The 12819-nt window shown below is 40.1% G+C and overlaps 1 protein-coding gene across 3 annotated transcripts in view; it reads left to right on the plus strand.

Moving 5' to 3' along the window:
- GCNT2 (glucosaminyl (N-acetyl) transferase 2 (I blood group)) overlaps nt 1–12819 on the plus strand; it is a 103720-nt gene that overhangs the window by 54521 nt on the left and 36380 nt on the right. Inside the window, exon 1 of one of the 3 annotated variants that reach the window (XM_037045396.1) lies at nt 848–2458. The exons of the other annotated variants lie outside the window; for them this stretch is intronic. Coding sequence (XP_036901291.1) covers nt 1540–2458 — 919 coding nt within the window. The 5' untranslated portion in view covers nt 848–1539. Of the gene's footprint in view, nt 1–847; nt 2459–12819 lie in introns of those variants that run through there. 3 annotated transcript variants of the gene reach the window in all.

Below are 12819 nucleotides of genomic sequence, written 5' to 3' on the forward strand. Positions count from 1 at the left end.
TTGCATTGTACACTAGCTGTTTTCCTAACAAGGGCAGCTGCTTCAATTGTTACACCACGCCCAGACAGGTAGGATAGCTGGGGGACAGTGGGAGCGAGACTGGAGCACACCCACTGTGATTGCTGCAGCTAATCTTTTAGGAGGACTCCTTCCTTTCCCCCAGAAGCATCCTGACCACCTGCATCAGTCTGCAGCTGCTCACTCCATATGTTGAGCACTGGAGGCACCTGGCACACACATGAGTTTTGAGAACCCCTCTGTAATGTGACCAGACCTGCTGGACTTCTCTTCCTGGCTTCTCTGAATCTCACCAGCTGATACTTTCAGGAATTTTGTTGCAGTCTGGGAAGTATTAGTTCTTTCTTCAGAATAAGGAAGTGGGAGAGGGCATTGGGTGGGAGGTAAAATACTTGGATTTCTCTGAAATGCCCTCAAATCTCAAGAGGTCAGGCTTATAAAGAGACCCAGTGGCTAGTTATTCTACATATTGTAGATAACACCCTGTCAACGACATAAGTTATCTGAAGCTCTTTGTGAAATGGAAACCAGCTTTTGCTCTCTGGGAGCAAGGCCGATCACCTTTCTCTCTGGCGGGCACTAAGGTGTGTTTATCTCATTCATGTCACCCACAGCAACACTTTCATGTTTCAAGTCAGTCCTAGGTTCCTTCTCCCTTCACCCTATGCCCACAACAGTGTAATCCTTATTTCCCTCTTCCCATATACATGTATATATGTGTGTGTAACACCATCAGAAACTGCCTCATTTAATCCAGCAAACACCTACCTCCCCATGAGACTTTTCAGCTGCTGATAACTTGCTGTTGCAAGCGCATTTTTCCTTATCTGTGTCGGTATGTGCTCAGGGGTAGAGATAACACTGAAATGAAAAGACAGGCAGAAGAGATTAAGCTCAGCAGAAAGAGATATAAAGCAGAGGAGCATTAGTCTGAAATGCAGTGGTTTCCAAGGCGTGCTAACAGGCCACGGGGCTGACCCGAAAAAGAAGAACCACTTATTCTAAAACGCCAGAGGAAAGTGTGAAAAGAGAAGGGAGATAAAATCGGAATAGATTGGATGGAAAGGGGTGGGGTGAAGCAAGAGAAGCTCAACCCCAGTGAAAAGGACTGGTCATTCCTTTCCAGAACGCAATTTGCTGTGATCCACCACTTGCATTTCATATGCAAATGAGGAGGGCTTTCCGAAGGCTGGGCCGGCTGAGCCTCCACTCCGCTCTCTGCTCTCCGCGCACTGCTGTTTACCGTCTGCTCGCTCTCGTCCCAGCTCCTGGGGCCTGAGACCAGTGCGCGTTGGAGAAGCATGTCCTCTCCCACCGCTTCCCAAGACGATGGACGCGATACTAAAGTGCTGAATAAATGAGGATTAAAGGACTCCGGAAAGGAAGCCCGTTTGAGAGGCTGTCGACATTCAAGACTGGCAAAGGAAGTCCATTCAGCGTCTTCACACCTGTGATTTCAGGGACTGATTGATCATTTCCCAATCCCTGGAGAGAGATTCTTTCCTCAAAGTAGCGAAAATAATGAACTTTTGGAAGTATTACCTTTTTGCTTTCACTGTGCTCACCGTAGTCATTTTTGTGATACTTTACAATAGCCAATTAATCCTGCCAAAAAGGAGGCTGAATAGCTCCAGTGAAAGGTATTCTGTAATAAATGCCTGTAAGGACGCCTTAGAAGATAAGTCCACTTTTTTCTGGGAGAAGACACTGACATCACCTTTGGGAAGTGTTCCTTGCAAGGACTATCTGGTCCAGAATCACTACATCACGAGCCCCCTGTCGGAAGAAGAAGTGGCATTCCCTTTGGCGTATGTCCTGGTCATCCATAAAGACTTTGATACTTTTGAGAGGCTCTTCAGGGCTATCTACATGCCCCAAAATGTTTACTGTGTTCACGTGGATGAGAAAGCCACAGCAGAGTTTAAGAAAACTGTGTGGCAGTTACTGAGCTGCTTCCCAAATGCTTTTATTGCTTCGAAGATTGAGCCTGTGGTCTATGCCGGCATTTCCAGGCTCCAAGCTGACCTGAACTGCCTTAAAGACCTGGTAGCCTCGGAGATCCCATGGAAGTATGTCATCAACGCCTGTGGACAAGATTTCCCCCTGAAAACCAACAAGGAGATAGTTCAGTATCTGAAAGGATTTAAAGGGAAAAACATTACCCCTGGGGTGCTCCCTCCAGCGCACGCAATTGGCCGGACTAAATATGTCCACCGAGAGCACATAGGCAAAGATGGCTCTTTTGTGAAAAATACTAACATTTTGAAAACCTCTCCTCCACATCAGCTGACCATCTACTTTGGCACTGCCTACGTGGCCCTTACCAGAGACTTCGTCAACTTTGTCTTCCATGACAAAAGGGCCATTGATCTACTGCAGTGGTCAAAAGATACCTATAGTCCTGATGAACATTTCTGGGTGACACTTAATAGAATTCCAAGTAGGTACTAATTTCCATTACCGTTTTTTGTCTTATTCATAGATTGAGTTCGTTACTACCATTCTGCTCCTCTAGGGATCTGACTCATGTGAAGTTATTTTTAAAAAATTGAAATGCTTAGGAAACTATTAGTCTGGTTGCTTTTTAGTGACAGATTAGTGCCAGCTCTGTTGTCTTATAAGTATGTGTAATATAGTAATCTAGGAGATCTGTTGAGCTACAGGAGGTCTGGCAAAGCCACCTTTGACCATATGTCACATAGTTGTCCATTTTAGCTCAGTTTTTGGAATGAATGCTTTTTGTAGTCCTCCATAAGCACAGCTGTAGCATAATGAGACTGATAATTTCATAAGCATTCTAGAGTTTAGGAGCTGAAGTAAGTAGTATTTCTTTCAGGAGATGTTCTAGAGCACAGCACTGGTTGTCAAAGCCATTGCTCAAAGTTCATGGGGCTCTTTTCAGAATCTTTGAATTGTCTTTGGATAATTCACAAATTATCACTATGGCTTAAATGTCTCTAGTCTAAGACCTGGACAAATACCCAGGTCTCAACTTACTTGGTTCAATAAATCTAGTTTATTGCCTAGAAGAATGAGATGAAACATATAGGGAGACATTCTAGCTGGAGTTGAGCCAAAGTAAATGCCTAGTTTCTAAGGCACAGATTTTTATTAGAAATTCCAGTTTGCAACTTCTTATGTTTATATGCTGTGAAGTCTTTTCCATTGTTATTGACAATGTGGAAAGGGGTCTGATGTATGCCAGGCAACTGAAGGCATAAAACAGCACCACACTCCCTCTTTGATTCAGGACTGCGTTTCTTTGCAAAATTCTGTTTCCCGTATATTACCAGAGATTATCTGTGGGTGTCAGCCCCGTGCAAGGGTGACCCTGTGCCTGCTGTGCTTGAAATAACTCCCTGTTCTTACAAGTACTATCATTATTGTTGTATCATGTATTATTGTTGAGGCATTTGAGTGCTGTTTGAAACTACCCCCATATCTGAAAGCACACTCACAGGAGTTACTAAGTGCCCAATAAACCCAGCATTTCTAAGAGCTAAACTGAAGTGGTCACAGAAATCTACCTAGAGAAAGAGGCATAAAGAGGTTCTATTAAAATGAAAAAAAAAAAACCCAGAAGACTGTACTTGTACAATAATTAAATAAATTAAAAATAATAATAAAATAAAAAAAGAGGTTCAGCAAGGTAACTGGGCACAGAGACATATGCTATCCTCTGAGCAATTTATTTTCAGATATATTAAATTGTCAGATCATGAAGACTTGTAGGAGGGGGAGTGAACCAACATTTACCATAGTGTAGTAAGTGCTCATCATTATTTATAAGTAACTATTTAAAACACATGCGAATATTATATATGTGGAATTTAATATTGTTTTTGTCGATACAGTTTCTGCCAAATATGTGATGGTCTACATTATTTCTTCTAACTATAAGAAGTAATCATTGTTATCCCCTATATAGATGAAGAAAAAGAGGTTAGAGAGACTAAAATGCTGTGCTCATCTCCACAGAGCTTGTTTAAGGCAAAGTGAGATCNGGGCACAGAGACATATGCTATCCTCTGAGCAATTTATTTTCAGATATATTAAATTGTCAGATCATGAAGGCTTGTAGGAGGGGGAGTGAACCAACATTTACCATAGTGTAGTAAGTGCTCATCATTATTTATAAGTAACTATTTAAAACACATGTGAATATTATATATGTGGAATTTAATATTGTTTTTGTCGATACAGTTTCTGCCAAATATGTGATGGTCTACATTATTTCTTCTAACTATAAGAAGTAATCATTGTTATCCCCTATATAGATGAAGAAAAAGAGGTTAGAGAGACTAAAATGCTGTGCTCATCTCCACAGAGCTTGTTTAAGGCAAAGTGAGATCTGATCCTGGACTCATGTGGCCTGAAGTTTGAACTGTTTCTCTTGCACCAGGAAAAGAAGGAATGATTACTTTTCCTTCCTGTATGTTAAAGCAAATTCCCCCCCAGAATCATAGACAGAAGAGATGAGGGTGGGGAAGAATGATGAGGGCAGTGGAAGGAAGCTCCACTTTGCCACTTTAAGCTGGAAATAAGGTTAGCAGGGTGTGTGTATGTGAGTGTGGGAGACAGCATGCTGAGGCTTTGTGGGCTGCTGTGCTGGCTCGCGTCATGGGAGGGTTGTCCTTACTGGAACTGGTCACCGCACCCACACAGGTGTCTGTGCTAGCCTCCTGAGTCTCATCTGAGCCAGGCTTTGGTCTGGCTCATGGAATGTAGTGAGAAGTCTGTCTTCACACAGTACAGAAAAGAAGTCTTCAGAAAAAGAATAGAGTATTTTGACATATTTTTGGCAGTCAACATACATTTATTTAACCTTTCATTGTACCAAGCACCGTTCTGTGTACTGAGGGTACCTTTGTAAGCAGGCGGACATGATTTGTGGAATTTAAGTTTCAGGATTCAAATGGTTGAGCATTAAATTTAGTGACTGTTTAGTATATTGGGTTAATTTCAGTATGATTTTAGAATATTAGGCTAATTTTCCCCATTCCAATTTCTCATAAAATGTTCCCTGGCCCCCCCCAAATATCTATCCCTATTTTTAAAACAATTTTTAAAGTTAGGGTTTTTTGGGAAAAAAAAAGAGGAAATAGCTCTGTTGGTGTAGCTCAGTGGACTGGGTGCCAACATGTGAACTGGAAGGTCTTTGGTTTGTTTCCCGGTCAGGGCACATGCCTGGGTTGAGGGCCAGGTAGTGCGAAGGGCAACCAATGGATGTTTCTTTCTCTCTATTTCTCCCTCTCTCCCACTCTATTGAAAAATAATAAATAAAATCTTTTTTAAAAAAGAAATGTATTTACAAGGTTTAAAATTTTTTAATTTTGCCCTCCATCAGCTATGACTATTATTGCTTTCTTATATAACCTTGCAGAGATATTTTATTACATTTATAAATAATAAAACTAATTAAACATTTGTGGAAAATAGTACATACACTTTTTTAAAGTTCACCACAAAAATACACAGAAAAAAGAAAAATTGTCCTTATTTTATATGCTCTGTTGTCTTTAAGTGAGAAACAAAATACCACAAGATGTATTTTTTATTTAACTAAATCATATGTAGACATTTAGGGAGCTAATTTAAAACTCAACTTTCTTCTTATTTTGAAGGGCTTTTCAATCTAGGTCCTAGGAAGGAGGCACGGGGACCTGTGCTCCCCAGAGTCCAACAGTGGTGAACCCCCAGAGAGCCTGGCGGAGCGCCTGTTGTCCCCTGTTGTCCCCTGTTGTCCCCTCGTTTAAAGCTGTGCTGTGGCTCCTCGTTATCTCAAGGGTCAGGGTGAGGCTCTTAATGTGGCAGGACCTCCACCACCTGACGTCCTCTCACTTCCCCATCCACCTCTCTACCCTTATTTCTTTTTACTTGATGCCTCATATTTTATGTTCCATCAACCCCTTGGCTCTGCACACTTCTGCAGTTTTTACCTGATTTTTTATTGGTGGCTTTTTATGATGTCCTCTTTAGGATACCCTTCCTAGCATCTCTATCTAATTCCCATCCATCCTCTATAACCCACCCAGGATGTCACCCCCTCCAGAAGGCACCTCAGATAACCCACTTCTCAGATGGCTGGTGCTCCAACTCTGGGTTCTCTTACACTCAATGCCACCACTGCCAGCATTGAATTATAATAACTGCGAAGTGAACACTCTCTTCCTCCCTACCTTTTCAGTTTTGGGGTTTCTTAAGGGTAAGAAATGTGACATCCATCTTGGTCTTCCCCATCACTCACCACACTACCACCTATCATTGTGCCTGATTTGAGGATGTGCAGAGTCCCAGATGGTTGTGGGTTGGATCTGCGGGAGTGAGTGGATAGCTATGAGGAGATTGGAGGGATGGATAAAAGCATTCTGTACCTGGGTGTGTGGAGTGGGGGGGATTTTTTATAGAAAGAATTAGAGAAACAATGAGTAAGATACTGCTCAAAGGTATAATTCCACAATAGCTAGGCCAACAAACAATATCAGTAAAAAGAAAGATACCAGAAAGTTCTTGAAGACTTAGTAAGCTCTAGAGTTCCAGTTCAAATGTTAATAGAGCAGTCCTTCCTTAGAAAACCTGGTTCCCAGTTAGCCAACCTGGGCCCATCATGCAGTCGCATTGATGCCAAGGGAAAGCGCTGGCGTTCTCTGTGGACGCCTCCGATTGCTGCCTTCTTGCACCTGGTTTGTGTTTCTCGCACAACTTGGCACCCCCCAGCCCCGCTTGTCAGTACTATTCAGAGCCTACTCCCAGTTTGTGCAGTAGGCTTCTTCTGTCTTAATTTGATCTAGACTATTCCTCAACTACTACTGGCTTAGAAAGAAACATGAGTATAAGGAAATGAAAGGTTAAGATAATAAACAATAGAAAGAAACTTGAAACATTCTCCAGGTATAGCTGTCAGCAAACATAAACATTGAGCTATTTAGAAGGTATTGTATGTGTTCTCTGCAGGAAGGTTACCAGGGACTTAAATCTGGGTATGGGTGGATCAGTCCCAGTCTTTAAAAAAATTTTTTATTGAGTTTAAAGAGTGAGAAAGAGAGGGAAAAACATCAGTTTGTTGTTCCACTTATCCACGCATTCATTGCTTGGTTCTTGTATGTGCCCTGACTTGAGGCTGAACCTACAACCTCGGTGTATTGTGATGACGTGCTAACAAACTGGGCTACCTGGCCAAAACCAGTCCCAGTCTTTTTAAAGGGATAGTCATTAACCACTGGAATACATTCTAGAAAAACATGTCATTAGGTGATTTCATAGTGTTCTGAACACCACAGAGTGTAACACAAACCTAGATGGTACAGCCCACCACATACCTAGGCTCTGTGGTATAGGCTATTGCTCTGAGCCTAAAAGCCTGTACTACACGTTATAGTGATGTGTAGTCACTATACTACTGGTATTCAGCCTGTACCGAATACCAGGGGCAATTGTGACACAATGGTAGGTATTTGTGTATTTAAACATATCTGAACAGAAAAGATGTGGTAAGAATATGGTACAAAAGATAGAAAATGATAGGCCTGTACAGGGCATTTACCATGAACGGAGCTGGCAGGACTGGCAGTTGCTCTGGGTGACTCAGTGAGGGAGTGATGAGTGAGTGTGAAGGTCTAAGCCACTACTGCGCACTATGGTAGACTTTATAAACATTGTAGTCTTAGGCTACACTAAATTTACAAAAATATTTTTCTTCAATAATAATTAACCTTAGCTATTGTAACTATTTTGCTTTATAAACTTTAAAATTATTTTTAACTTTTTACTCTTTTGCAATAACATTTATTTAAAACACACAAACATATTGTACAGCTGTTCAATTTTTTGTCTTTGTATCCTCTATAAGCTCCATTCTATTTTAAAAAAATATTTTATTTATTTATCTTTAGCGGGGAAGGGAAGGAGAGAGGAAGGAAACATCAATGTATGGTTGCTTCTCGTGCATCCCCTGCAGGGAACTGGCCTGCAACCCAAGCATGTTCCCTGACTGGGAATCAAACCGCAATCGTCTGGTTTGCAGGCCCGCGTTCAATCCACTGAGCTATACCAGCCAGGGCTTTCCATTCTATTTTTTAATATTTTTAAAACTTTTTGTTAAAAACTAAGACACACAAACACACACACATTAGCCTAGGCCCACACGGGGTCAGGATCAGCACTGTCCCCGTCTTCCACCTCCACATCCTGTCCCACTGGAAGGTCTCCCGGGACAGTAACACACGTGGAGCTGTTGTCTCCTGTGATGACAATGCCTTCTTCTGGAAGACCTTCTCGAGGACCTGCCTGAGGCTCTTCTTGTGGAGGTATCACTCTTTTCAGAAGTATGTCCATGGTGGTTTGCTTAACTTGTTCCTTTTTGTCATCATAGATTTGCTTGTAAGAAGACAATATACCATCAACTTTCTTCTCTATTAATGAAAACCTTTCAGTGTTGGGGGGGGGGGTCTGTGTTTTCAGACCTTTTTTTTTTTTGGACAAGTAAATAAAAGTGTATNGGGTCTGTGTTTTCAGACCTTTTTTTTTTTTTTGGACAAGTAAATAAAAGTGTATGTTTATTATTTTTTACTTTTTAATCTTTATTATATATTTTTCCCATTACCACTTAGTCTCCTTATACCCTCCTCCCCCTAGACTTTCTGAGGCCTGCAAAAGCTTCGGCTAAACCCCTCACAGTGAATTTTCTTGGAGGTCCTTTTTTAGTTCTGCACTTTCCTTTCTTATTGCCTTTTGCCTCAGTTCTAACACTAACTACTCATTAGCCCAGCAATTTTCAACTTTTTTCATCTCAGCACACATAAACTAATCATTGAAATTCTGCGGCACACCAAAAAATATATTATGAGTATTTTGCCGATCTGACAAAAAATAGGTATAATTTTCATTCATTCACACCAGATGGCTATTGTTGTGTTAACTATTGTCATTTTTTAATTTGACAGTCTAAGGGGAAAGAGGCCAATGCCTTTGACTAAATAGCCAGGTATCGCATGTTTTAAATATTCTTGTGGTGCACTGGTTGAAAACTACTGCATTAGTCAATTCTTTAGAAACCACACCTAGGAGCTCCTTAGTGACATCCTCATCCACACCCAAATTAAAATGGTTTGCCATCTCAGGCACAGCCTTCTTAATTTTTTGCAACCTTTGCACTATGACATACTATGTCACTAGGTGTCATTAACCAAAACATTATTATGGGCACATGACCTCATGCATTGTGTTCTCTGTACATTGACCCAAATTAAGAATTTAGTTTGTAAGACCACAAAGGATGCATTTAATCATACTGATCATACCAACAACCTAGAATGATAAACATTGATGGGCTATAAAATCAGGTCTTAATAAATGTCATTAGAACATTCAGGTCTACAATAATGCTATTTTTTTGTGGCCATATGACAGTTCACACTGACACTTATTTTTCTCAAAATGGAAATAAATTACAATTGGAAGAAAAATTATACAAAACAAATATATTCATGAGTTCTACCTATTTAACAGTTTAAAAATTATATCATTTTGTGTAGCTTAGTAATATTAAATACACATAGAAAATTTGGACATGATTTTCAAAGCATAGTCTTAGTGATATGGGCCTGTGTGGTGTGTTTTTCCTTGTTGGTAGAGGGGGCTCTAGGATCTTTTAGGGCCAGTAATTTGAGGAAGATTTCTAATGTGCGATTCGTCCTGGCTCTTGAGTTCTAGACGGAGGAGCCTCAATCATAAAATACTGAGCTCTTGATAGAGAAAGCTTAGACATAATTAAACTATAGTGAAGATGTAGGCAGATGAGGGATCATTTATGATGCTTCTAGCTATTGGCTGTGCTGTAATATTTAGATCACCATCTTTATTGGGGAATCTGCCCAGTCGGTTTTTTGCCTTCCGCTCTATTAAAGGAAATAATCAGGAGACCCTGCTCTTCACTAGCTTTTAATTTCTAATCTCTAGAACAACATTATACAAGGTTTAAAAATGCAATAAAGTATATATGAATATTTAATTAAGTATACATACAGTTATGACTGGTAAACATCCACTAAGCTACATTCACGTGAATTTAAGTCTAGCAGAAAGGACTAATGTGGCTGCCACTTCAGACCTGGCAAGACCATTTCTAGGGTTTTCTTTCAGCCTCCCATCATTCTTTCCCAATTGCACAAGACATATCTTTTCTAGAAGCAGCATTTTTTTAAACAAAAACATAAATTCCACTTCAATGACTCTCAAAATAAGAAAATAAGATATTAGTTGTATATCAAAGCCTTAACAAGTCTATAATCGATGTGTAAGTAATCTCTTTAACGTAAATATCTCCACTCTGTTTCTCTAGACCACTACAACAGCCTCTCTGTCTACCTCAGTTTGAGTCCACTTGCTTCTAGGAAAAGAGACCAACCAAGCACACTTTTTAGGGGACCCCCAGGTCCCCTCATTCTCTAACCATGTGATACTGGCCTTAGTCTGTGCTGCACCTCTATTTACCTCTCTGTGATGATGGGAATAATAACTAGCACTTAGTTCCCAGAGAACTTATGAGTATTAAATAAGATAATGTATCTAGTGTGGTAGTTCTTAGACAGACCATGGCTCAGAATCTGCTGTAGGGCCTATTAACGTAGATTGCTGGGCACTAACCCCACAGTTTCTGATGCAACAGGTCTGGGGCATCTGTATTTCTAACAAGTTCCCAGGGGACATGGCGCTTCTGCTTAAAAAATACACTTTGAGAACTGCTGACATAGGCTGTCTTTTACAGAGACTGGCATATTTATAGATGTGCAGCAAACGTTGGTCCTGCTCATTTCCATCAGAGGCTGTCCTGACTAAGAAAATAGGCAGCCACCAGTGAAAATGAAGGTGACTTTGTATAAGGAAAAGCTTTTGGTGTTGATTGTATAAAGTGGATATTACAAAAGTGGTATACAAATGACTGATGTTTCGGAAGTACTCCTACTGAGGAAATATCCTGGGCTTTGGAGTGAGACAGAGCTGATAATGAATTTTAGCTTTGCAACTTTCACTACCCCTGGACCTCAGACTCCTCATCTGTAGAGTCACAATAAGGATGACTACTTAGTAAGGTTGTTCTGAGAATTAAATGGGGGGAAAAGTTATAGAGTGATAAGTTAAGTATTAATTCATTATTAATATGAATAAATATTAAGAAAACCTAAATGTAGAATAGTAGTCCTAATTTGTCCTAAGATCCTCAAGGTGCTAAATCAAATTATTTTAAATACCTTTTCACTATAAAAGGAAGATGTCTACACCATGGCTTTCCAACCATGTAAAATGAGAGGCAGATATACCCAAAGAGGAAGAGGAGGAAATATAAGAAAGTTCAAGCTGTTTAACATGTTGGGAAAGGTATTTATTCTTTATAATTTTGATTTCCCTTCATGTTATTGGTGTATTTTTGAAACTACTAAAAAGCCTCACTGAGTCCTGACAGTAAGGCTGTGAAGTACGTATTCTACTAGAAGAGTGTTTCCTTCGGCGTCACATCATGTGAAAAGAAAAGGAGGTGGGATTAATTGGTTGTTTCACTTTCTTAAACCCTGCAGTGTAATAGAAAGGACTAAAGATGCTCAGAACGTAATATAACTTCTTGGAAAAGGAAATCAACATAGTTAGGACTGGAGAGAGAAGTGGGAAGTTTTGCACCATCATTCCAGAGAGGTTTTGGCTGGTCCTACCACGTTCTTCCCATTTCAAGTGTTCAACTTCCTCCATATTAAAACAAATGTCCTTTCTAGCTACCGACACAGAGGTACTTTTTAAAAATATATTTTATTGATTATGCTCTTACAGTTGTCCCACTTTTTCTCCCTTTTATGCCCCTCTGCCCTGTATCCCTCCTCCCACCATCATTCCTCCACCTTAGCTCATGTCCATGGGTCATTCATATAAGTTCTTTGGCTACTCCATTTCCAATATTATTCTTAACCCCCACCCCTGTCAATTTTGTACCTACCAATTATGCTTCATATTCTCTGTATCTTTCCCCCATTATACCCCTCCTCCTCCCTGCTGATAATCCTCCATGTGATTTCCATTTCTGTGAATCTGTTCCTGTTCTATTGCTTGCTTAATCCATTTTTATTTTTGTTTTTTTCTTAGGTTCAATTTTTAATAGTTGTGAGTTTGTTGTCATTATACTGTTTATAGTTTTTGATCTTCTTTTTCTTAGATAAGTCCCTTTAACATTTTATGTAATAGGGGCTTGTTGATGAACTCCTTTAACTTGACCTTGTCTGGGAAGCACTTTACTTGCCCTTCCATTCTAAATGATAGGTTTGCTGGATAGAGTCATCTTGGATGTAGGTCCTTGCCTTGCAAGACTTGGAATACTTCTTTCCAGCCCTTTCTTGCCTGCAAGGTTTCTTTTGAGAAATCACCCAATAGTCTTATGGGAACTTCTTTGTGGGTAACTGTTTCCTTTTCTCTTGCTGCTTTTAAGATCTTCTCCTTACCTTTAATCTTGGGTAAAGTAATTATGATGTGTCTTGGTGTTTACTTCCTTGAGTCCACCTTCTTTGGGACTCTCTGAGCTTCCTGCACTTCCTGGAAGTCTACTTCCTTTGCCAGATTGGGGAAGTTCTCTTTTATTATTTGTTCAAATATGTTTTCCATTTCTTGCTCTTCTTCTTTTCCTTCTGGCACCCCTATGATTTGGAAGTTGGAACATTTAAAGTTGTCTGGGGGGTTCCTAAGCTGCTCCTCATTTTCAAATTCTTGTTTCCTCATTCTGTTCCAATTTAATGTTTACTTCTTCCTTCTGCTCCATACCAT

Source organism: Sturnira hondurensis, unplaced genomic scaffold (assembly GCF_014824575.4).
Source record: "Sturnira hondurensis isolate 20B ecotype Veracruz unplaced genomic scaffold, ASM1482457v3 Scaffold0004271, whole genome shotgun sequence".
Classification (NCBI taxonomy): domain Eukaryota; kingdom Metazoa; phylum Chordata; class Mammalia; order Chiroptera; family Phyllostomidae; genus Sturnira; species Sturnira hondurensis.